This window comes from Peromyscus eremicus, chromosome 9 (genome assembly GCF_949786415.1).
Source record: "Peromyscus eremicus chromosome 9, PerEre_H2_v1, whole genome shotgun sequence".
Classification (NCBI taxonomy): domain Eukaryota; kingdom Metazoa; phylum Chordata; class Mammalia; order Rodentia; family Cricetidae; genus Peromyscus; species Peromyscus eremicus.
This window is the reverse complement of record NC_081425.1, coordinates 3,212,038-3,238,035: the sequence shown is the minus strand read 5'-3', so window position 1 is coordinate 3,238,035 and position 25,998 is coordinate 3,212,038. Positions and strand designations below refer to the sequence as shown.

General features: G+C 45.0%; 1 protein-coding gene across 6 annotated transcripts in view; it reads right to left on the bottom strand.

The window, feature by feature from the left end:
• Nucleotides 1-25,998, bottom strand: part of Dock9 (dedicator of cytokinesis 9) — a 264,437-nt gene that overhangs the window by 27,007 nt on the left and 211,432 nt on the right. For 2 of the 6 annotated variants that reach the window (XM_059273181.1, XM_059273182.1), the window contains exons 38-45: nt 23,615-23,751; nt 15,614-15,729; nt 13,196-13,333; nt 12,902-13,084; nt 11,271-11,384; nt 10,947-11,162; nt 7,578-7,635; nt 5,390-5,496 (exon numbers count right to left, since the gene is read on the bottom strand). In XM_059273181.1, the coding sequence (XP_059129164.1) occupies nt 5,390-5,496; nt 7,578-7,635; nt 10,947-11,162; nt 11,271-11,384; nt 12,902-13,084; nt 13,196-13,333; nt 15,614-15,729; nt 23,615-23,751 (1,069 nt within the window). Of the gene's footprint in view, nt 1-5,389; nt 5,497-6,718; nt 6,797-7,577; nt 7,636-10,946; nt 11,163-11,270; nt 11,385-12,901; nt 13,085-13,195; nt 13,334-15,613; nt 15,730-23,085; nt 23,130-23,614; nt 23,752-25,998 lie in introns of all 6 variants that reach the window. The other 4 variants (XM_059273183.1, XM_059273184.1, XM_059273185.1 and 1 more) reach the window with 3 other exon arrangements.

Here is a 25,998-nt window from a genome sequence, read left to right as displayed (position 1 = left end):
AAAATAAGAGGAAGTACTCACAGACAGTTAAGCTTAATAGCCCAAATATGTCAATATAAAATTATAAAAGTCATAAAACTAAGACATCCTAACTAAACACGGGAGCATATATAAGAAATTCTAAGCAGAAATTCTATTTACTTTGAATCAGCAGTCACTGTCCCTGGAGACCAGCAGGAAACAACAATGGGCAGACCGTGATAACCCTGAGAGGTGGTCATGCAGAATGCCCAACGTGTTTCCCACCTTGGCCAAACAAACACTAAGCTGTTTCTTATAATCATCAATATGCGCAACAACTGGCTGGGAGAGCCTATGTGGACTCTGTGCACCCATAAAGCACACATTTTATGATACCAGACTAGGCTTAAAAATCTCAGTGCATGAAATCCATAAGCTATTGAGGAAGTTTTAAAACATGAAATTAGCTAATTTCATTTTTAAGGATGTTGTACTAACATAATTGAGGATATCAAACACCTGTTTATGGAAATGTCACACCGATCACCGGTGTGTACCCACACACATCTGTGGGTGCATATGCACTACAATTAATTCCCATATGAAAAAGCGCTTGTGTGGGGTACTTAACTTTTTTCATATACATGTTGCTTGTTCTATCTTAGGATGAAATCAATGTAATCAATTAAAATAAAGCCATACGCTGTCTCTAGTATCTACTGTTCGGGCATAAACAAATCTGAGCTGGCTTGGACAATGGCATACTATCATTGCATACCTCACATTTCCACTGTATCATAATTTCTCAAGATGCAGTCACTGGAATTGTTAGTAACATCGGAACTGTTAGAATACTGATTCCAGGGCCTGGACAGATAGCTTAGAGGATACAAGTACTTGCTGATCTTCCAGAGGACCTACATTTGTTTCCCAGCACCCATGCCTGCCAGCACCCATGTAACTCTAGCTCTAGAGGACCCAACATTCTCTTCTGGTATACATAAACATATGAATAATTTTTTTTTTTAAATCTGAAAAAAATACTGATTATTGTGTCCCACACACACTTAAGTGAATTTGGGAATGAAGGGTCAAGAGAACATCATTTAGATTATAACAGGAATCTATGTAACTCCTAAGCACATGGAAGTCTGGGCGTTACTGTATTGGTTTAAGCCTTCAAGGCAGGCCCCATTGGCTAGCACTGGACACATACAGTTAGTTTGTGAATGAATCAACAAGTCAATACAGAAATCCCCAGGACACATGAACTCAGACAACTTCCAATTATGTTTCTCTGGGACTGTGAATTAGGTGTCCTTCTTCAATGGGAAGTAAACATCTGAAGCTATGGCAGGGACTCCATCTTGCCTCTCTATCTCTATCATGCAGCTCACTGCCAAGAAAGCCTAGCACTCACTTCATATGAAGAATGTTCTGGTGTCAGCCACGGACAGAACAACCACACAAGGTCCCCTTCTCAGGACCAATACTGTTTGGGAGAATCACTGTACTAGTGAGGGAACACAAGTAACTCAGATGGTTCTAGAGCACTCCCAGTTGAGGGAAAGGAAGTTAGATGGGGTTACAAATGCCAAAGTTAGGATGAGATATAAATAAAATCACCAACTACTCTGTTGACTTCTCTGTCTTCTGAGATGTCCTATGGATGTGAACATTTTGTCTGTTACTGGCAACTGTTTCAGAATAGAAACGATTTTGTCTCAAGGAAGCCAGAGACTTGCTGGGTCGAGTTCATATAATGTTCCCTGTACTCAGTGGTGACCGCACAGGTGGGATTTATCTGTTGTGGGATATTTGTACACAGCGTGAAGGTATATTGCTGTGATTGGTGTAATAAAAAGCTGAAAGGCCAATAGCTAGACAGGAGGTATAGGCGGGTCGTCCGGGCAGAGAAAGAAAGAAGAGGAGGAATCTAGGAGCACAGATTATGTGGGAGACGCCAGGAGACATGAAGATGAAACAGGATGTACAAGATCGAAGAGAGGTAATGCCATGTGATAGAACGTAGATTAATAGAAATGGATTAAGTTATTTGAGCTAGTTAGGAACAAGCCTGAGATATAGGCCAAGGTTTCATAATTAATAAGAAGTCTCCATGTTATCATTTGGGAGCTGGCTGGAGGGACACAGAAAGACTCATTACATTTGGCGCCCAACATGGGGCATGTACACAAAACCCTGGCAGCATACAGAAGTGCAGCTTGTTTAAGAGGCCCTGCTATGAACAGTTGACGCCACAGTGCGGACACAGCAGCTTTCCAGAGCTGGGACAGTAAGGTGGACCTGAAGGGCCAGAGCCAGCCACCAACGCCATAAGCCAAAGCCACCTGGAAGTTATTCTGTGGCTCTACCAGGGAAGGCAGAAATGGACCAAACACTCATCAGGTCTGAGGTCTGCTGCTAAGACTTTTATGCCTTTTTAGTAGCTCCCTGTCAGGTCACGTTAGGGCACTGAAGGTATTTAATCATTTCTATTGGTAAAGATTAAAGGGCTTGTGATTTTTATTACTGGGTCAAATGCTTCTTTCTCATCAACTCTTGTAGTTCTTTCCTCTGGAGTACAGGTTTTCCATGTCTCTCTTTACCATGAGACAACTAAGCAGCCAAGCTGAAGAACAACACAGCATTTATGTCCCTGTCACTGAGAACTGGTTATTTCCTGTCAGTTTGAATCCTGACAGTAGGGCTTTATGGCCCCACAGTGTCTCATCCTAACCAGTACAGACTGCCATGCACTATGGACCTTGTTAAAGATTTACCTACTTTATGCTTCAAGGACAGGGTGGCACATCCATATTCTGAAAACAGCTGATAAAGTAGTCTTTGTCACATGTTTAATTCTTACTCAGAGGTGGCGCCATTCATAGGTTTCCCTAAGGCCTGTGTACATTTGACCTCAGACGCTAATTCATTAGGGTCTCATAACTACCTCAATTTGCAATTTAATCAGAAGTGCAAATGTGAGCCTTGTGTTATCCCCACAGGGCAGGTTACTGGAAACTAGACTTTCAAATCCTTGATTGTTTTTGGCATTGTTGTGTTCCTTATCTAATTCCAAACAGAATATAGAGCTCCAAAGAATGACCTGGAGCCAGCGCTGATGTGGGCTTAACCAAAGAGAAAACATGGTCATGCCTGTTTTCTTTTTCTTTTGGTTTTTCCAGACAGGGTTTCTCTGTGTGGTTTTGGTGCCTGTCGTAGATCTCGCTCTGTAGACCAAGCTGGCCTCAAACTCACAGAGAACTGCCTGGCTCTGCCTCCCGAGTGCTGGGATTAAAGGCGTGCGCCACCACCGCCTGGCAATTAGGCCTGTTTTCAAGGAAACCAGTCTCTTCAGGCATTTCATGGTGTGAAAATGGAGTAATCACTAAACACTATGGAGTAGACAACTTATGTTCTCCTCGAGAATAATTAGAAAATTTCACTTACCTTGGTTAAACCTATTTTAATGTTATTCTTTTTTAAAGATTTATTTTATTCCTGTGTATGTATTTGTGGGTGTGTCTGAGTATATATGCACATGAGTGCAGGTATCCAGAGAGACCAGAAGAGGGCGTCATATCCCTTGGAGTCAGAGTTACAGGTGGCTGTGAGCTGCCCAATGTGGGTGCTGGGAACTGAACTCAGGTCTTCATGATTGAGCAGCCAGTACTCTTAATAGCCAAGTTGTCCCTCAAGCCCTATTTTAACTTTAAACTTCATGAAGTGCACTCAACACACTTTCTTTCCTTTTCATATTTAGCTTTTAATTTTGAGAGCCATTTGAGACTAGACAATTTATAATAGCAGTTCTTAATTTTTTGTATTTAAGAGCCCCTTTATAAAAGGTAATGTTTGATTTGTTGTTGTTGTTGTTGTTTTTGAGACACAGTCTCTCTTCATAGCCATGGCTGTCCTAGAACTCGATATGAAGACCAGGCTGGCCTTAAACACATAGAGATCCTCCTGCCTTTGCTTCCCTAGTACTGGGATTAAAGGTGTGTGCAACTGTGCTTGGTATAAAAAAGATTTTATGTTTAATTATGTGTGTGTGTGTGTGTGTGTGTGTGTGTGTGTGTGTGTGTGTGTGTGAATAGAAATGCCTGGAGTCCAGAAGAGGGTACTGAACTCCCTGGAGCTGTAGTTACAGGTGGTTGTGAGTCACCTGATGAAATCTGGGTCCTCTGTGAGAGCAGTAAGCACTCGTAACTCCTGAGCCATCTCTCCAGTCCCTTCTACATCTTAAATTTTACTGAAGACCACAAAGAACTTTCCATTATTAAAACCTGGATCCTCCCACCTTCTATACTCAGTCTGTTTCATGAGTGAACTGATGCATGAGAGGAATCCAGCATTGTACCAGTACTCAGTAAGGGCCTCATGAACTTCTGTCTTGATGTTTGTTCATGGACCCTTCTCTCTGGCATGAAAACAATCAAGAACTGTAAACTGTGTGCCACCACACCATGGTCCCCAAGTCAAGGTAAGACAATTTCAATGGAGGCAGAGGGTATGCACTCCTCTGTGTTGATTATTTTTTCTCCAAATGAAGAATTGGATAACTTTTTTATCTTTTTCCTTAGAAGATGGCAGGACTAAAAAGATTTCCTTTGCTTCTTTCACTCTCCTCTGGCTTTGTGGGGAGGGAGGGAGGCACAGGAACACAATGTTCTTGAAGCAGAGAGTCCCAGAACAGAGAATGTAGTGAATCAAAGTGGAAAACTGGCATTTGCTCATATTCCTAGTTTTCTATCAAAGCTGTCTCCTTACACATAAGTGACCACATGGCTGTTCTGTTTTGTGAAGTTTACAGAAAATGCTTGTTTTATAGTCTCTACAGAGATGGACTGGGTGGCCCTGGGCCTCAGCACTGAGGTAGAGGCAGTAACCGGGCCCTACAACAGGATGCTAGGGTCAGGAGTCTAGCCTGTTCTGCTGGGCTTTGCCTATCTGCTAGGGAGGAGTGCCTAGAATCAGACACGAATTAAAATTAAAGGCAGATTAAGGCAGTAATGAAACTCACGATCCAGAGATATTGGTAGAAAGGCTAAGAAGCACAACCTAAGATGTGCTGGGCCTTTGTTTGACATAAGTACTCAAGCACGCCATCCCTCCAGGAGGCCTGGCTCAGGAGAGCAGCAGAGCTTTGCCTGCCACCTTTCAGCTGTCTGGGGAGGAAGGCCCTGAGTCGATGCACTCACAGCGGGCAGCAGGCTCTGAGTATCTTTACATAGCGATGTGTTCTGAGAAACGTGGGCCTTGGGTGATTTTCTTGCTGGAGGACCATCTCAAGGAGTGTCTAAAGAGCATGATTACAATGTTCCTAGGTGATAAAGTCTGGAGGGATCACCTTCCTGTATGCATCTATTAGCGACATCAATGTCATGTGGTGTGTGACTTAACCCACCTGAGCCACAGTACTCACCTCATTGAAATGGACATCCTGCATCCCGACGTCTTCCATCATGGAAGCCTCTTCATCGATGTTCGGTGTGATAACCCGGAAGGCTGTGCATCCCTGTCTGAACATGCCTAGGCGGAGAGAAAGCAGAGGGAGAGCTGCCAACCTGAGTGTGGCTGGAACTCTCGGGTTCTTCCTCCCTGTGCATTTCTCTGCTGAAACCTGGATCCTCCTACCTGCTACAGTCAGTCTGTTTCACGTTTGAAGTAAACGACTGACAAGGCGCTCTGTCATGTGTCAGCCCAGAGTCCACACAGGAGGCTGGGGACCAGCATGTCCTCTCCCCATCCATTTCCCCACATTTAACCTTCCCCACTTTGATTCTCAACTCTTTGTAATTTCTTCCCCACTTTAATTAAAATCCATTCAATCTTCAAATAAACCACATGCTGAAAAACCATAACTGAGTCAAGCTAGTGGTAGTTTAACAAGGAAATGTTTGGTCAAAGGATCCACAGTCAGATACCAAGAAAAAGAAGGCAGCCAAAGCCAATGAAAGAGAAGTAAGTGGCCCCAAATCAACTGTTTCCTTCACGTATTGATCATCTCACCTACTCGGGCTGGGGAAAACCCACACCTCGGGCTGGAGCCCTCCCGACTCCCTCCAGTAACACAGATAATCCAACAGTCAGTGAAGAGAAGCCCTTTTGTTTGGGAAGCAGACAGCTACAGTGCCAGGGCCTCAAGGGAGATCAGCTTCCGGGGAAGTGTCAACTCCTGGAGCAGTGACAGCTCAGGTCGGACACTGGGACACAGTTTTAGGCCAGTTCAACATCAGCTGTGTGATGTGTCAGTGAGGGAGGACTTGAAATGTTCAGCCACTCTAGTTTGAGATGCTCCTTCATGATTTTAGGAAAAAGAAACAGAGTATTTTGAAATCAGGCTTTTAAAAGTAGAACCCCAAAGCAGAGATTTTCCTGCCACACATGTGTCCAGGCTTCCAGTCAATCCCGAGGTAGCCATTTCCACCATGGACCTCATACAGCCTTGCTTTGATCTGGCGATAGAGAAAGCAAAGAATCCCCAAAGAAGAGCTGTGACCCAGGAACTTGAGGACACATTAATATGCCGAAAACAAAGATATAAAAAAATCAACGCTGGTGTTGAGGTCAACGGAACAAGCATGTTGATGAGAATGCTTTCCTTTGCTGCACAGAGCAATGGCTGTGAGTGACACAGAGCCCAGGTACAGAAGGAGAGGGCGGAATTGAAACAGAAACCACCAGAGCCCTGGAGTGGCATGTGAACAGAGCGGTTGGGGACCCTTGGGAGCTGGGTGATCCTCAGGCTCACCTCCCCGGCTCTTCCTCTGGCACGTGTTATGGCTGGGGGGGAAGACAGATGGCTCCCGCTGGAGTGCTAGGTCAGCTTCTAAACACGAGGAAATGCATCACCCAATAAAAAGACTCAGCAGGAAATAACATATGAACATGGCCCCTTTGATTTCTTCTCTCATTCTGACTCTGATGTATGACAAACCCATTCTACAAAATAGACATTTCATGGCCTTGGCATCTGCCACTTTATAATGCTTCTCACTTTGTAAAAGCACTCCTCATTAGCCTGGATCAGACACTCATATTCTTCAGTATTGTGTGTACAGATTACCAGCTTTCCTAGAATCTCAGTATTCCAAAATGAGATGCTACCCTTGAAGGCTGCCCCAAGTAACTGGTGTTTAACCAGGAGGAACCATGAACGAACTCATGGGAACAAGTGCATAATACACAGTTATGGAGCGTAACTTGCCCCGACCTCTGGTTAGCATAATTGCCTTTTCCCATGATAAAGCCTACAGGGCTGCATTCCAGAAAATCTGTTCAATAACTTCCCGTTAAAACTGTCACTTGATTGATAAACAGTTCTGGTGAGAATTATCTTAAGGGAAAAAAAAGTCATTTTAGCTCTACATTAGCTGGTCAGGAACAGCCAGATGCAAGGCTCATCAGCTATTTTTTGCAGAACAGCACGAGGCTAGGACAACACCCTGTGTTCTCTTCTGAACATTGGCATTTTTTGCTTTGCCCATGGAGGCAATCAAATGCCGTAACTGGAGATAAAGCAACCGGCAGCACATCTGTGTGCACGAGATTCCTTGCCTCCAGATCCACCCGCACAGCCCCCTGCACAAGACCCAGGCATCACTCCTTACCCTTCCGCGTGAGATACTCTGCCACCAAGGCTGTTACGTGGACATAGCACATGGCTGCCTGTAATAGAAAACAAAGCAAGTGGCTCAGAATAGTCACGGAGAACCTTACGTCTTCGGGAGGCATGCACTTTTGTTAGCTCCTAGGATACCAACTATTAACAGCTTTTTGAAAAAAGGAGTCCCTCACATAGGAACTGACACTTAGGAGCTGAAAAGTGAGGCAAATTTACAATTACTGCATTTTAACATAAAAGACAAAACCAGCATTTTGAGAATCATACCATTTGTCTCAAAGCAAAACAAGAAATATTTAGAGAAAAAAAATTCTTCCCAGACTCACATTTCAGGTGCTAATAAATTTTCCTTTTAACTTTATTTTTAAACATTTATTTTTATTTAGTGTGTGTGTGTGTGTGTGTGTGTGTGTGTGTGTGAGAGAGAGAGAGAGAGAGAGAGAGAGAGAGAGAGAGAGAGAGAGAGAGAGAGAGAGAGAGAGAATTTGTGCCAAATTCCACCTCTACATGTGCTCAGGTGCCTGTAAGAGGGATCTGGATCTCTCAGAGTTGGAGTTATAGGTGGCTGGCTACATGTGCTCAATGCAGGTGCTGGGAACTGAACTTAGATGCTCTGGAGGAGCAGGATGTGCTCTTAACTGCTGAGCCCTCTCTCCAGCCCATTTTCTTTCAACTTGAACAGGGAAGGCTGTAATTTTTTTTTTTTTCCAAAACACAATTCTAAATCAGAATCTGGGCTGGAGTGTGGGCTCAGTGGTAGTGTTTGTGGTTGGCACATCTTAGCTTCAAGTCCCCCTGCCCCAAACCACAAAGATCAATTCTAGAGATGACAACACATAAATCCTCTAAGTTGCCCCGTTATTATCAAAACTAAAGGTGAGTGTTTGAAGTGAGACCATGATTCTAGCACAGGCACTGTCTTCAGTTGGGTGGCTGCCACCATGTGGTGTCCTTAGGTAGTGTATACACATGTACACAGGCTGCCTGTGCCTGGCCTGCACAGGAGAGCTTCTGGGAGTTACACTCAGCATGCTATCCCACGGTAACAGGCCGAGCTCACGCCTTGCACGGTATACACAGCACACAGCTGGAGAGCAGTCACGGAGCAGGGGGACAAGTGAATGACAGCTTTCCGAGCAGGAGCACACCAACTATGGTGGCAGCAATAGCATGAATGAACGGTCCTGGTCCCTTCATCACAGAGTGTACCCCCCAAATCCATGACCTCCCTGAGACCTCGTGATGGTCATTTTTAAGTGTCATCTTGCCACGACCTAGAAATACGTGGGAAGAGAGTCTTACTGAGGAATCACCTACATCAGACTGGCCCGGGGACATGTCGGCAGGGGACTGCCTCACTTGATGTAAGACCCACTCTGAGTGTCAGCAGGACCATTTCACGGACTGGAATAGTCGAGCTGAGCAGCAAGCAGGCCGGCAGCATGGGTGCAAAGGTTTCTTTCTCTCTGCTCTTGACCGGAGCTGTGATGTTACCAGCTGTTTCAGTTCCTGCCTTGAATTCCCCCTCAATGATGTTCTGTGAGCCAGAGATGTACTTTCCTTCCCTAAGCTGCTTTTGGGTATTTTCTCATGGCCACAGAAATGAAACAGAACAGGTCTCATAATGTGACACAATTTGGAAATAGGACTGTTGTTACTAGTTAAAATGAAGTCACTAGTACTGGGTGGATATAGTACTGGATATATTGTGTACCCTAAAAAAATTTGCCTGAAGATCACCACTGCCAGGCATGGTGGCACACACCTTTAATCCTATCACTCGGGAGGCAGCGATCCGTCTGGATCTCTGTGAGTTCAAAGCTACCCTGGACTATATGAGATTGACTCAGTCTAGGAGAGAAACAGAGCCAGGCATGGTGGCACACACCTTTAATCCCAGCACTTGAGATCTCATGCCTTTGCTTGGGAAGCACTAAGAAGGACGTGATATGGCTGGGCCGAGAAAGGTATATAAGACATGAGGAGACAGGAACTAAAGCTTTTTGGCTGAAAACCTCTTCAGACTGAGGAGTCCTAGAAGTAAGACGTGGCAGTAACTTGTTCCTTTGTCTCTCTGACCTTTCAACATTTACCCCAATATCTGGCTCCAGGTTTTTATTATTAAATGGTCAATTTATGCTTCGAGCAACAGGGTGGGCCCTGAATTCAGTACAACTGTGCTGTAAGGGAGAAGAGATTCGGGAGTACAGACCCGCAGTGGAGACTCCATGCGACAATGGAGCCAACTGGAGAGATTTCCCACAAGGCAATGAACACCAGGGAATGCCGGCAACGTGAGCAGCTTGGAGAGAGGCAGGGTCACACTTTCCCTGGGATGCTCAGAAAGCAGCCCCTACCAACACCTAGATTCGGACTCTCGCCTCCCCCTGTAAGGGAATACACTTCTGTTTGACAAGGCACCCATCTGTACTGAGTGAACGCAGACTATAGCTGAACCTGGAAAGGGCTCTTCCCGCTTATAAGAAACCCGGGCCACAAAAATCAGGTAAAAAGTCGTAAATTCTGAGAATGATAGAAAAATTACTATTGTAACTTTCTTTTTACAATAGCCACGGTGCAGTTTAGCTACATTTATAGTGAAGCAGAAGGGACCATGTATGCCTCAACATGTCACCCTGATGAACGGTGACCAACCTTTCAGACTTAGGATCTTCATCACTAAGATAGCCATGAGCAATCAAGGTCAGGGTGAATACCCTTGCTTTGGTGATACTGCTGCCATTAGCAGACCTGTCCAGCCACAAACCCTGAGCAGTGGTCCCACAGGAATACAGAACCTGTGTGTAGCCATTAGCGTCCTTGAATTTATCATTTTACATATGACACCATCAAGGCACAAAGGGACTCAAGAAAGTGGGGCAATGTCACAGAGTTTGGAAATGTGTGATCCTGGATTTGAAGTTTCTCTCTCATGCCTATTCCCAGTCATGCTGTCTACATACTGAAATGTGTCTGCTCTGAACAGATGGGAATGTTTAAATATCCACACATCCACAGCAGGAGAATGGGATGCCCTACCATTATCACAACAGCAGGAAAAGCTAATCCTACCATGAAATAGAACCACAGAGGAGTTTTGGTGCAGGAAAATGTACTTTAAGTAGCAAGCAACTAAATAAATCTGTTTCCTTGTAATGTTTCCAATGAGCAAAATGGCCAGACAATTGCAAAATCACCCCCAGCCTAGAACTCCTATTTAAGTATGTGCTTAAGGCACCACGTTGTTTCCATTGGCTTCTTTTGATTAATGGGTACAATTTTCCTCAAAGGTACCTTCAGAGAATGAATAGAGTATAATTGTTTCTCAAGAACTCGGGCAGGCAGGGCTCCCTACCTCTGAGAGATCTCCATTTTTAACATGGATCCTCGCCATGCTGTCCAGCCATGTCTTCCTGAGCTCGGGGGTGCTGGCATAGGACTTAGCCAGGCTGTACTGTAGGTCCACCAGCATCTCTGGGTCATTCTCATGCTCCTTCATCTGGGCTGTGGCCATCAGGACTGTGCGGATCCTCTTGGTCAAATCTTTCACGTCAGAGGCGAAGCTGGTGTGCTAGACAAGCGGAGAGGAGAAAGGACTCATGACTTGCACCCACTTTCTCCCCGACACACACATCCTAGGATGAGGCAGTCTTAGGGGTGAAAACGGGAAGTTACTCACCTTGATGAGCCGGTCACTGTTGGCACAGTTGTTGATGATGGACAAGGACTGCTGGAATCTGGTTCCTCCAATGCCAACCACGTCTGCAATCAGTTGGCTGACAGAAATGATGACCTTAGGGGCAGAAACACAAACAAATCAACTCTTCAGATGATGGTCAGGCTCAGCTTCGGGGTTCAGTTAGGATGTGCACAAAGCCTAGATGCGTGGGGTGGGGACCACACCAGTGTGGGGAGCAGTGGCTGAGATTCCTTTTTTTTTTTAAGCACTTTCAATTATCACTTAGAATATGATTGTTTTCCAAATGCGTTCTGCTCATAAATTAAAAGATGAATCAGAAAGAGCACAGAAGAACAAGAAGCAGATATGTCCACGCCACTTGGATTGCCACTTACCCACTGCACTCTGCAGTAAGGGGAGACCTTATTCTCTCCTCAGTGTTTGTTCTGAGCTTATGTGGAAGGTTCTGTGCACTTTTTTAACAGAACATGCAGGTGTTAAATATACTAATACAATAGGCAACCCGCCTTTTCTGAAGTCCATGGATAGCATGGCCTTGACTCAGGTGTCTGGGATCAAACATGGAGGCCACCCTTACTTCCTTTTCCTTCACAGGATGCAAGCACAACTGTGGAGAATGTCAACTGAATCCCCTCTTCTTCCTATCTCACCATCCCTCATCCACAATATCGTCCTCTCTGTCCTCGACTGGACAATGTTCTCTGTGTGGACCTTCTAAGATCTGCTCTTAAAACTGAAGTTCAGGTGGGTCTTCCAACTGTACAAAGATTTGGAGACATCACAGCACTTGTAACTTCTCACCTGCATTCTAAACATGAAGGGACTTCTCTAGTTTCCCAGATGGGTAATTCTCATGGTGCATCCATGACCCGGAACATGTCTGCTACCCTTCAACTTAGGCTCCATCCTCATCCTTCAGGTCCACAGAGAAGCCGTCCCTGCTCCCCAGAATCCCCAACCAGATCCTGGTGCCCTCAAGTTCTTCTGTGGGAACACTGGCCAACCATACTGTAAGGGCCGTGGGTTTGTCTGAGGCCTCCCTGAATGCACACTCCATGAGGGCCAGGAGAGGATCTGCTGTTCTGCTCATGGTTGTGGTCATTAATTCTAGCACATTAGGTCTGTGGACAATGACTATGATGTTAACAAAGGAACAAAAGCAGACGGAAAAGGCTCTCCTGTCACATGCACATAAAAAACACATCTGTGAGGACAGAGTTCTTCTATTATCTCAGCTGGTTCTCAGAGCAGAGAACTCTGGATGTTTTTACTGGACACACAAGAGAGGTACTCATGAACAGAAGACAGGAAAACCTACTTTGGGGTTTTTGTTTTTTTAAGGTATTTAATATTAAGTACCTTGAACCAACAGAAGATCAGTCAGTTCAATATTGATTCAATATCTAGATATCAAGCCAGTGATAAAACACACCCCAGGCCAGGGTCTTACAGTATGGAATATGAAACAATCACAACCAGTACATGTGACTTCCCAACATTCCACTTACAGCCTTTGGTAGCACTTATGAGGAGGTATGCTGGTCGATGTGACCCTCAAGGAGATAGGATTCCACTAGGTACCTGTGCCCTGACGGAGCCAGAGTACACACCTGTAAGTGTGTCCGGACAAAGGACTTCTTCCCCGTGTAGTCAAAGTTGTTCCTCATCAGGAAGTACAGCAGCTGGGAAGCGTCGGTCCGGATAGAGCCCAGTTTGGAGTTACAGCACTTGAGCACCTCGTAGCACAGGGAGGCACACATGTCTGCTCGCCCCTCATAGAACGTTGAGGGGAACTAGAACAGAACACAGACCAGCGAGGTCAGCACTCCCAGATGTCCTCAGCTCCAGGCAGAAGGCGAGAAACCTGGAACCATCAGTAAAACTGTGGCCTCAAAGTAACTTACCTTATAAATTAATGACCTTAAGGCAGTAAAGACATTTTTTAAAGCCATTTCTGACTGGTGTTTTTGAAGAAAACACAGGTAGACATCAAAAATTTTCTTCATGAGAGGATTATGTCCATGGTCAGCCAAGAGCTGGTTCTGAAAACATACATTGACATCACTGTTAGAGAGGTATGTCTAACATCTTGAAGATGTCACACAACGTATAGCCTCAAAGACTGTATCTTCTGAGCACAGAGATAAAAATTTCTGCTACAAGTAGCCCAAGGAAAGCACAGAATGCTCCTGTAGTTTAAGCAAGTCCATCAGAACATGGACCGCTTGGGGCAGGTATCCTAGAAAACTGCAGTATGGCTGACAGGCTCAGTGCTAACTGTGTTGACACACACGTATTTTAACGGCTGACTCTGGAGGTGATATTTGGGGGTGTCTTACTTCTAACATGGGGTGCCATTTCAGGTGTCAGTGTACTGATGGGCGGGGACCATGGGTAAGGACCATGAATCCTGTCCTCCCAAAGTGACGGCCTTCCCCAGCCTGGCGTCCTGGGCATTGAGTTTTCCTATAATCAGACAGTTTGGAGGGACGGCATGCATAGGTTTTGGTCGGGCACCACACAGGTAAACTGAGCCTGACAGTCTCGTTTGTGAGTCAGCAACTCTAAAACTACCTGGTGTTCTGACTGTAACAAACTGAGGTCAGAAATCCCAGAATGGAGAAAGGAGGTAGGTACAAAACCAGCCACAGTTATTAGTGGCCAGGAGAGGGAGGGATGCCCATGATGCTCTTGGGCTGTAAGTAGCCTTCCTGCCTGTGTGCCTGCTCTGCACAGGTCCTTCCTCCAAAGTCTCCTGCCTCTTCACAGGGCGGGGTCCAGTCAGAGAGCAAGGAGACACGTTGCCACTGCTGCTCGGGACTAAAGGATTTGTGCTCAACACAAACACAATGCACATGGCTGAACATATTCACACTCAGAACCTTCACTGCCTAGACTTCCACACTAAAATTATACAGAGAGAGAGAGATTCCAAGATCTCTCTGTGGTTCTAGCAGAGCGTGCTTCTCCAGCCGTGGGGTTTGGACCTCACACTTGGAGCTTCTGATTTATCATGTTAGGGCCTGGGCCAGAGAACTGACATTTCTGTGGTAGCCACAGGAGGAGGGCTCCATGAAAGCATTGCTCCTACGGATGCATTTGTTGAGTGTGGGTATTCCTCTGTGTCTCAACTGAGGTCCAGGTAACATGCTTAATGGGGGACAGGGGGAGCATGGCACCCAAGGAGAGAACACTATAGAAACATGTGACATGATATTGGGGGGGAGATCATTATTTTTAGTGTCACTAGTAAAGCAAAAGCAATTCTTTTAAGCTAGTCTCATGTAGCCCAGGCTGGCCTCGCCCTCTATGTAGACAAGGATGACCTTGAACTTGTGATCCTCCATCTCTATCTGTCAGGTGATAGGATCACATGCACACACTGCCCCATCTGGATTGGGATACTGGCGATCAAACCTAGAGCCTCATGCATTCTAGGCAAATACTGTAACAATCGAGCTATACCCTCAGTCCAAGAAGTGTGTTTCACAATAAGTAGAGAAAACACAACGGAGCATGAACCTGGATACTGTTCCCTAATACCCTGGTAACTAAACATATGGCTCCAGTACTCATAGATATTAACACCAACTCAATGTCTGTTTCTATATGAGAAATAGAAAGGACCGTTGACCGGAAGTGTTAGGCTCCTAACAAGACAGAACATGGTGCAATGGTATATATGTATAAATATATCACAATTAAACCCATCATGTTGTATAAAAAATGTTTTTTAAACTGGGTTTGTACCTCTCCCTCCTACAAAAAAACACAGGGAGACTTGCAGAACCTGCACCAGTGACTTAATTATTATTTGCTATATTTAAGAACAAGACCAAAACTCTTTCATTTCTTTTCTATGACATGTTTTCACCATTTAATTTAGTAATAAGTGAATAATTTGAAAAGATGAGTTTATGCTTAACTCACCTCTCTCTTTAAATATCTAATTGAAGAAATTTGGCTTTGCTTAAGATACTCAGAGCAGAAACGTCTGGTTAGGTTCCTACATTTATTATATGGAGAGCTTAGGATAAACACTTTCTTCTAGCCAAGACAGCTGCCTCCAGGGACAGCCTCTGGCATTTCCAACCTCACAGCACCTGTGGGCCGCTTAAGCTTTATTCTATATAAGAATGGGAACTGCAGTCACTCACTACGAGAAAGCTTTTAAGGGAGCCTAGAGATTAGCAGTCTCCTTATAGGAGCAAAAGCAGCTGAAGTGAAAACACACCAGGGATGTGTGTTGGTTGAGCTTTATAAGCAGAATGGACTTAGCAGGTAAAAACTCTGACCTTGAACAGTGTGTGTCTAATACAAACCTTAAAAGCCAGTGTGAACAGAGAGAGCGTGTCCAGGGTGGTGAGGCAAACCTCGGTAGCAATGTTGGCTTCGAGAAGTGACTGGTGAAGGACATCTGCCTCTGAGTGGCCATAGCCTGTGTGAATCGACACAGCATTACTGTCTGGGGGTTCAGGCAACAGGTCTGGTGGGATACGACAGTGACAGTCAACTTTGGATTATTTACAGAAGGTCCTTTTCTCAGGGCCCATCTCCCTCTTTGCTTTTGTAGGGAGTTGGCATTAACAATGTTTTCATTCAATGATGCCTCTTTTCCAACTCTGGAGGCTCAGTGACAGCAGCAGCCATTTACAGTGTGCTCGCTCGGTGTCAGCTGAGTCTGGGAATGCCATCATGATATTATCTTGTTACTCAGCAGCCCTGGGAAGTATGCACCTTACTCAGCAGCCCTGGGAAGTATGCACCTTGTTAAATACCTTTTGCAGACAAGGAAAGAGGTACAGGTAAGCTACAGGGCTTGACCAAGATCATCAGGTGGTAAGGTGGTAGTGCCAGCACATCCACCAAAACCATTGGCAGTCCACCAGCTGCACGACTGAGCTGTCACATGGCAGGGGTGCTGACAACATCCCAAGCACCCCATGGTGAAAGGAACCTGAGATGGAGCTAATGGTTGGCCACTCAGCTGACTTGTTAGGCAAGTCAGCTGACCCCTTTACACTTCGGCATCTGTAGAACAGGGACAAAGTATCCACACTTCAAAGGGCTGTAGTGAGGATAAATTCATCAGTATTGTGAGGTTCACAGAAATGTGCCCAGGACAAAGTGAGTGACATAAAACATTAAGTCAGTAGCACCAAGGCCTGCATTTAGTAGAATCATGAGTGATAATCAAGAGTTGACTGTACTGTAAATAGTCTTCTATTTGCTTTAATAAAAAGCATAAAAGCCAATATATTGGAAAGAAATGCTGATGGAAAGGAAAGGACCAGAAAGACCTGTCAGGTAAATTTAGCTTCATCATATACAATTTAAACATAAACTGCAATCTTCAACAGTGGCTGCAAAATCAATTTAGTAATGATATAAATGCAGTTTGGCATACAATTTGAGATATTAAACTATGAAATGGAATGCATTAGCAGAACCACATGGAAAGGATGTAAAGATGTTACCATGGTGTCTAGTTTATCCAGAAAGATGGCAATACAACAGGACATAATGTAATGACTTTCTCCAAGGAGTGATAGAGAAAGCAACATTTACTAATTGGTCTTTTTTTTTTTAATACTCCAAAGAGGAGACATTAGTTCAGAGATCAGAAAAATATAGAAAACTAATAGAATTTCCTTGAGATTATTAATGGGAACCGCCTTCTACCTCACCCCACCCCCATCCTGAAGCTACACTCCAAATTCCTTTTTGGGTCACTACATCAGAGGACTGATATAGTCGAATAAGAGGAAAAGAGAATAGCTGGAGCTTGTTCTGACTGAAGAAAATGTGAGAATTACAGTTCTGCAAATGCTAGAGAGGAGCTTTTAAAGCCACGGAAGTGCTTTGAGACTGCCATGCAAACACTACCAAGTGTATTCATTCAACTCTGCTTTTCAACAGGTAGTTCTGAGCTTTTATGTCTGTGGTTCTCTGTTCTCCTGCGCCAGGGCTATCTCCATCTTCATGAGGATATAGAATGTATTTGACACCATGTTAATTCCAATCCTTTTTTTTTTGTTTGTCCATTTTTAAAGATTTATTTATTTACTATGCATACAGTGTTCTGCCTGCATGTATGCCTGCACTCCAGAAGAGGGCATCAGATCTCACTACAGATGGTGTGAGCCACCGTGTGGTTGCTGGGAATTGAACTCAGGACCTCTGGAAGAGCAGCCAGTGCTCTTAACCACTGAGCCATCTCTCCAGCCCTTGTTGGTCTGTTTTTGAACAAGCAGTTGTCTAGAGAAAAGAAAGATGGCTATTTGGGGTTACTATGCCACTGCACTGCCTTTACATAAACCAAGGCATTCCTTTAGGGGGTGTGTGGTGTGGGGTGGGATAAGATACAGGGACAGTGAAAGAAGGATTGACGAATATTGTTAGAGATACAAACTGTGGAAAGAGGGGACAAAACCCAAAACATCACACCTGTGATCAGGCCAGCCAAAACATTCCCACAGGCCTCAGGGACCTTTAAGGAAGTTGCTGTCCACTCCCAGGGAGTTGTGGTCTGGGCTAAGAGTTTGAAAAGAATGTGGTTTAGTGGTGACCTTATTTCTTTTTCTTTATAGAATTCCCACTTTCTTTCTGCAAAACATTCAGACTAAGTGCATGCAGGTAGCCATCATAAATGAGATGGCCTCCTACTGAGCAATCCCTATAGCATTGACCTGACCAAGACCTGGAAACAGAATCAGAATTTAACATGGGTTGTTTTAAAAACATAGAACCAATGTGCCAGGCTACTTAAGTGACAGAATTATGTACACATGTACAGAAACATGGCAATGACAAGAGAGCCATGATACCATCTATCAATCTCTTGGGGTCAGCAAGAATGGGGGTGTGGAGATGGGTACTGGGGTGGGTCCATATATGAGAACAGTATAATGATATACAGGTATGAAAATTTCATAATGAAATCTATTTATTCTTTACATTAATAAAAAATTAATTAACAGTTACAAAAATGAAACAAAACCCAAAGAAAAGGGATTAAGCCAGATTTGTGGAGAATGAGTCTGTCTGGGTCACATGGAAACCTGTCCTCTCAGCTTGTCACACGGCCTTAACTCAGCAGAGTTCTTAAACCAGTGTTCATCCTTTTAAAATCCCTAACACTAAATGGCAGCTCAGACTGTCCTCAGTCACAGACACCTGAGATAGAACATCTCGGGAAGATGCTATCAACAGTCACACTAGAGAACACAGGAGAAAGAAGCCATTAGTAAGTCCCAGAGTGGTCTTCAGAGACCAAGATTTCCTAACTGAAGGCTGAGGTGAGAGGTACGGCTCACACAAGCTCTCCATCTCAGGTCTTTCTGTCTCACTGGCCTGGGGCCCACCAAACATGCCAGGCTGGCTAATCCGTAAGCCCTAGGGAGTCACCTATCCTCGACAAGAGTGCCACCACCACCATACACGGCTGTTTTTGTTCTGTTGTGGGGTCTAGGGATCAAACTCAGATCCCCATGCTTGCCAGCGAGACTTTACTAGGCTATGTCCCAGACCAAAGCTCAGCCGAGTGTGTTGTAATTACTACTGCTTCCATTAGGAGGCAGTAGCACACAGCAACACAGTGTCGATTCCCTCCACCCTTGCTCAGCCTACAGGAGCAAAAGGACTTCGCCACAGGGGTGATATCTTTGGGTGGCATGTTGTGGGCTGTTTGGGAAGTCCTTAGCATTCACAGCTCAAACTTAGAAAAGTTTCAAACCACTGTCACGCCTATGATAAGACTTGTTTTTAATTTTAAAATTGTGTATTTGTGTGTGGTGTGAGCATGCATGGAGGCAGAGGTAAACATTGCGTGTCTTCCTCCACTGCTTTACGTTTTATTAAGAAAAATTAAAACTACGTTTCTTTACTTGAAGATAACATGGGTGTGCATGTTTGGAGGGGAGAGGGCCATTTGCAGAAGTAAGCTCTCTCTTTTCATCACGTGGGCCCTGGAGATCAAACTCCAGTGGCCAGGTTTAGCAGCAAGAGCCTTTAGCGGCTGAGCAATCTCACCGCCCATCTCCAACTTATTTCTTCAGGCAGGGCCTCTACTGAACCTGGAGCTTGCTGTATTGGCTAGAATGGCTGGCCAGTGAGCCCTCAGGATCCTCCTGCCTCCATACACCCAGGGCTGGGGTTACCAATGCACACCAGCTTTTATGCGGATACTGGGAATCTCAACCTGGGTCTCCATGTTTATATAGCAAGTACTTCTCCAACAGAGCCACGGCCCAGCACAGAGCTGTGGAGGCCTACGAAGGTTCCCAGTGAGATCTGAACTTTACCCAGCAGGGCTGCATTAGAGGATGGCTTGACCACATGCGTGGTTACCAGGTGTTTGGAAGGGTGTGCACTTGGCTGTGCTAGGGGGAGGTCTTTGCTCCACCCGTTGGCATTCTTTTAAAAAGGCCTTTAGAAGAGACAGAAGGGGCCAGTGGATAAGGATCCAGGCCCTCCAGAGCTATTCTGTGTTTCTATCTGTCTCTCTCCCCTCTATCCTTCTATCTAAATATTTCTCACTTCTCCTTCCTCAAGAGTACCCTGGGTTAAAAGTGGGAGCAGGTCTCCCACACAAAGCAAGACTTGTTTTAAAACCTCAAAGTATTTTGAACACTCAGAGGCCAAAAATGAGCATACCTCCATGTCATTTGTTAGGTTTAAATTTAATTAACCCAACTGTAATTTACAAATTTCCCTTGCCTGATAGCTCCACTAACCCCACTGACTCCATCTGTAACTTCACCAGAGTAGTTGGGGCAGGAGCCCCGGAGCCACATCCGCCTTCTGACGGTCAGGACGTGTGAGCAGTCAGACCTGCAGCCTCTAGGGCTGTGTTTCCATTTCTATGGTTGCCTGTCCTCTATGGAGCCAAATTCTGTATTTTTATTTTGACTTCCCCCCTTTCTGGATCACAATACAAATCCAGAAAAACAGTAAGTCTGGGGTTATAAAACAAACACGGAATGACAAGGACTCTCTTGCTGAAAGGATTCCTCAGATGGGGACCTACCATCTCAGATATGTTAACTGATCACATATGGCTTTAGGAGGTGCCAATGTATTTTATGTAAAAAACATAAACATGATCAACAGTCAGCTATTCGCTCCTCCCATTTAATCACCAAGAAGATTTTCGTCACAGATGAGCAAGGGTATAGAATAAAGAATAATGTTCTATGGCAAAATGATATCATTTGCCAGCTCTCCATGATTCACATAAGAAAACAGACATGTTCAGAGTAATCTGTGGTCAAATCCATGAGGTACAAGCTCACATTAATCACGGCATGGGCTTTCTCTTCTTTGAGGAAAACTACGGAATAAAGGCTATCTGAATCTGAAAACAGCATTAAGTATACAGCCTCAAACTGTGAAGGCACCTGAAGACCATGGGACACATGTTCATGTCCTTTCTAAGGACTTCAAAACGGCTAACGTCAAGCAGGAATTGCACCTTTCATTCTTAACTCTGAGTCAATTCAACTGCAATAAACATTAATTACTGATAGACTGCCATCTCAGATGAGCTATTAAGTTACACCATTTTCAGAAATGCTAGTGTTCCATAGGCAGCATACATGGTGGATTTTCCCACATCCTTCTCTCTGGAGAGTCAGGGAAGAGCACAGGCAGCCGGTCTACAGAAGACCGGCTTGTCACAGGCCTCTGCCGCCCCCTGCTGTCCAAACTGACATCTGACAAAAAGGGAAGAAACAGCCACTGAAAAATCTTCTTCACTTTAGCCTCTGTATGTCCCTGGCAGGCTGCCCACTTATGGACTCTACATCATATTGGCTGGATTAACAGAAGATGCTGTATTTACTGCTACATAAGTTTTTTTTTTTAAATTTTTTGCAAAAGGACACCCATGTCTCCAAGCTTCCCCAGAATACCTAGGTAGAGATGAGCAGGTATGTATGCATACATGTAAGCCTTATACATTGTACATATAACACAGTAGACATTCATTCTTTTTGCAGGTTTTTGACCAAGTTCCATGTGGAGCTGAAATAGGTGTTGGTGGGAAAGGCTAACGCCACCTAATCTGAACTAAAGCTCGAGAGAAAGACTGAGTCCTGGAAGATACGATGAAGAGAAACTCAGCAAACAGGAGAAACAATTCAGGAAGAGGACTGTGGAGACACAAGTGGAATCGAAGAACACTACTTCCTGGCAAAGCAGGAAAACATGTGACTGAGGACAGTGTGACAGGAAGACAGGGATGCCAGCTTCAACGTGGGCTGCAGGGAGAGAAAGCAGCTGCAACGGCATGCTGATTTTGCAGCAGCCCAGCCCACTGTCTCTGTCCTGCACCTCAAGCTCCTGCTGCTGCATCCATCTGCAGGAAGAGGCGGCCTCCTCGATGCTCTGTCACCGTTCTTCATCTGACAATGACTATCTCTAGAGACGGGGCCTTCGTTCACTTGCGCAAAAATCCTCCAACGTTTCTGCATTTATTTCAGCAGAGAGTAAATTACTGTTACATCAATAATCTGGGAAAAGTGAACTCCAACAGTCCAGCATGTCACAGGGGACTGCATTTCTACCGCAAAACAGGAAAAGTAAAAAATAACAAAGCTCCTGGCTTTCATTGCTTTAACTCCTTGTTCATCACACCCAATAGACAAAGGGTTGAAAAATGCAGTTGTTACAGCCTCAAATGTATCATCAATGTGCATCCTACTGCTACGTGTAAGAGCACAGACCCAGAATTTGGGGGCTCTCGGTCCAGTGAGTGGCGGACTGACATGGCACCGGTCTAAGTGAAGCCTGGACCCCCAGGGTGAGACTGTTAGGGTTTTAACTTTGTTGGTGGAAGTGTGGGAAGCTGCTGCATTGGTTTGTTGCTTTGCTTTGTGTGCTTTAAAAAAAAAAAGTATGTGTATGGATGTCTTTGTCTGCATATATGTCTGTGTACCACATGCTAGGCCAGAAGTCCCTGGGACTGGAGTTACAGATGGTTTTGAGCTACCATGTGGGCACTGGGAATCGAACCCAGGTCCTCTGGAGGAACAGACAATGCTCTCAACCACTGAGCCATCTCTCTAGTCCAAATTTTGTATGTTTTTTTGACACAGGATTATCACCATGTAACTTTGGCTGGCCTCAAATTCGATATATAGAGTAGGCTAGCCTTGAGCTCACAGAGAGCCATCCACCTGCTTCTGCCTCCTGAGTGCTGGTATTAAAGGTGAGTGCCACCACACCTGAGAAGCACTGTATTTTGATTCCTCACTTCATGTTACCTTTCTTGGAACTATTTCCAATACAAGGTGGTGGGAATATTGGTCTTTATGCTGAGCCTGCATGAAGAAAAAGGTATGACAACCACAGCGGATGGAATTATTGTGATTAGGGATGATGGGAAGATATTAATAACCATGTATTAAAGACAGTGCTGGGAATGAGAGCACGTGGTTTCCTAGAACAGGAACTAGCTATGTCATGCTCGAGAGAAGGAACGGTCTTGAGAAAACAACAGGCATAGAGGAGGGACTCCATAGATGGTCACATGAATTTCTCATGTGCTGCGTGGCTGGTAAGGTTTTCTGCTTTGAGAAACCCTTAGGTAGATTAAAACACTGAAACACCTAGAAGCAGCACATGAAGCTGTTTGGGCGACTGACAGAAGTAAATTTAAAAGATGGTCCCAGGAACTAGTAGAATGTCTACTGTGAAGTTAGGAAAGCCCAGTTAGGAAGGCAAGATGAAGGAAAAGGTCTCGGTTGCAAGGGAAGCGGCCTGGAAGGCAGACCCCAACCTGATTAAGTCTTACCATTGTCTACAGAAATCCCAAGCACACTTGATATCTTTCTCACACTGAAAACACAGAAAAAGTCACTTTGTTACTGGATGCTTTTCCACACCCTTGCAGACTGACTCACGGGCTTAACATTCATTTGCAGGCGGAATGTCAGAATGTGGGTGCTCAACCAATTACACACACCGGGCAGGAGAGGCAAATGGCTATGACCCAGATGTGCCAGGGGAGGCGGGGATAAAATCAAATGCATGCAGTAAATTTAAAATACAGGACGATGTCTGGCCATCACATCTGCTGCATTTTGTCTGGAGTTAGGCAAAGTGTCTAAGCATTTTCAGATGGTGCCGTAGTTGATTGGGTTCCACATTCTGTCACCCCCCACTGCTCAGGACTCTCCTCCAAGGAAGGGAACTCTTCTTCCTAATTGTTTTGCTCTGGAAGAAAAATCAAGTTGGTGATGTGGTACGGTGTGGCCGGGGCTGTCCCCTCTGAGACTGCACAGAGATGGCTGGCTGTTATGATGGTATGGCATGGGACTTACTGTGGTTAAAAGTGACAGAGTTATCCAGGCTGCCCAGCTGCTGCAATCTGGCATGCATCATTCCTGTTCTGTTACGGGAAACAGGCAATGTCTGAGACTTTCGATCATGACCTATGGGTCCCAACCCCTCCTGGTTCCTGTAACATGAGTGAAATGGGATAGAAGCAAACGTTAGATGTGTTACAACAAGCGAGACAGAGCATTAGTCAAGCTGAGACACGGCACAGGAGCAGCTGGGCTACACGAAGCCGAGTGGCCAGGGACACAGACAGCCGGCAGCTCCGACAGTGCACAGCAAAGCACTCCGAAGAAGCAAACTCAAGCCAAGGCACTGAGCCTTTGTCACTCTGAGAAAGGACGGTGGAGATGTGACTTTCCCAACAAAGAGCATTGCTCCAGTGTGGGGATAACAGTCAGCATCTGACAACCAAGAGAACATTGCAAACCTCTCGGAATTGTATGTGGCATGAGCAAAACTTTATTCTAATCAAACAATGCACCAGAAGAAGCAGAGGGCACATGCGATGGTAGGGGTTACATGAGTCAGTTGAACACCTGTATTCTTACCCAAGCAGGAGGAAGTGCCACACACTGGGTTAAACTTGTCAAGCAGCCGAGTAGAGAAAACAGACATGTGTCTGGGTTAGCAATCAGACAGCTCACTTCCCTACTGTGTACCATCACCAGAGCAGACGGAACCAGATTCTGACACCTGTCCCCCGTCCCAGACCAACCGTGCCCCTGACAGTGTTACTGTGTGTACAACAGGGACATGCATGGACTTCCATTAACAGCATGCTGCTGGGTCCCTTCCCGGTGACAAGGAGAAGGCCCAGTGTTCACACAGCCACACCACTGTGGACGGCAAACACTGACAACATTCATGTCATGGTTCGAGATCGTGGTCACATGCAGCAGAGACCATGACAATGTCTGTATAAAGCGGGGCGTTATCTTTCCACAGTGCAAGGAACGACATAAACCCCGCCTCGACTCCCGCCTCCCCGGTCCATCCACGCTTAATTAATTAGTCCATATTCTATGCAAATATATACAGGGGCTTACCAAGTGACAGATTTTCCTCCAAAAGCTAAATTTATATCCACTATGGGGAGGGAGAAGAAAGAACCACTTTACAAATTCTTCTGAAATATTTTGTCAGGAAGGAACCAGCAGCTTCCACAGTCACTGGTTTAGGCTCAGGCATGTTATTCTACTTGTCAGGACACTGTCCAGACGCCTTACAGTGGTGTAACTGGCAGAGATCGCCAAGAAGGTGTGACAGCTGCCAAGCACGGAGCTTTTGGCAGTGAGCAGATGCCGTCTGCCCATCCTCACAGGGCAGTGCAGGAGCCAGGAAGTCAAGGCATACTGACTGACATACAGCACCCTGGATATACTTGCATTTTGTACTCAAAAACAAACATAAAATTACAGTAGTGAGAAAAACAGAAGTTAAGGCTAGGAAACTTTAAAACTACCACATTTCAATTAAAACAGAATATTAATGAGAGGAAAGTGCAAAACGACCTCACTAAATTTATTTCTTCTTAAAAGCTTTCATTTCTTAACATAAAACATAATAATCCTGAAAAGTTCTCAGATATCTCCAGAAGGGACAGTACCGGCATAAAAAGCCAACCACACTCAAACACAGTGTCTATTAATTAGTGTCAGTTCTGTTTCACTGCTATAAACCATAAGAAAAACAAATCTCAATTAAAACTAGACTTGGCAGACTTTCTTAAAACAAATGTAGTTTGCTATAATCAAACTGTTAAAAAACAACAGGATGATGCTTTGAACGACCCCACCCCACCACCTACACAGAAAGACACACAGCAGGTACACAGGGTGGCAACAGGGCAGGAGAAGGGCCTAGTAACGACAAGCTGTGCTGGGAGGAAATGCCCCCAGAAGGGCTGTCGGCCATACATCTGTGAGGAACCTCTAGCACTCCTGAGATGGGAGAGAGTAGGCAGGATAGGCCAGTGGGGACACAGGATACTCAGCAGAGTTCAGATGAGACAAGAACACAGGGCACTCACTGAGTGGTCAGAACAAAGGAAAGGCTCCATTTTAAAGGCCAGTGACACAGGATGAAAACATCCTCTTTATGGTGAACAAGAAAAAGGACATTGTGTCTTCTTGGTTGGGAGCAGGGACAATGTTAAAGCCAGACAGGACAAGAACTGACTGAAGAAGCAGAGAACACTCGACAGGAAGTATGGAGAAGAGAAAGAGAAGGAGGTGAAAGCGTGTTAGGATCTGGGGGGAACTTAGAGACAGTACCCTAAAGATGATCTCCTGGGAGGGGAACGAGACCAAACCAGACAAGAGGAATGCAGGAATGCTGACAGAGACTTCTGGACGATTCCATGGTA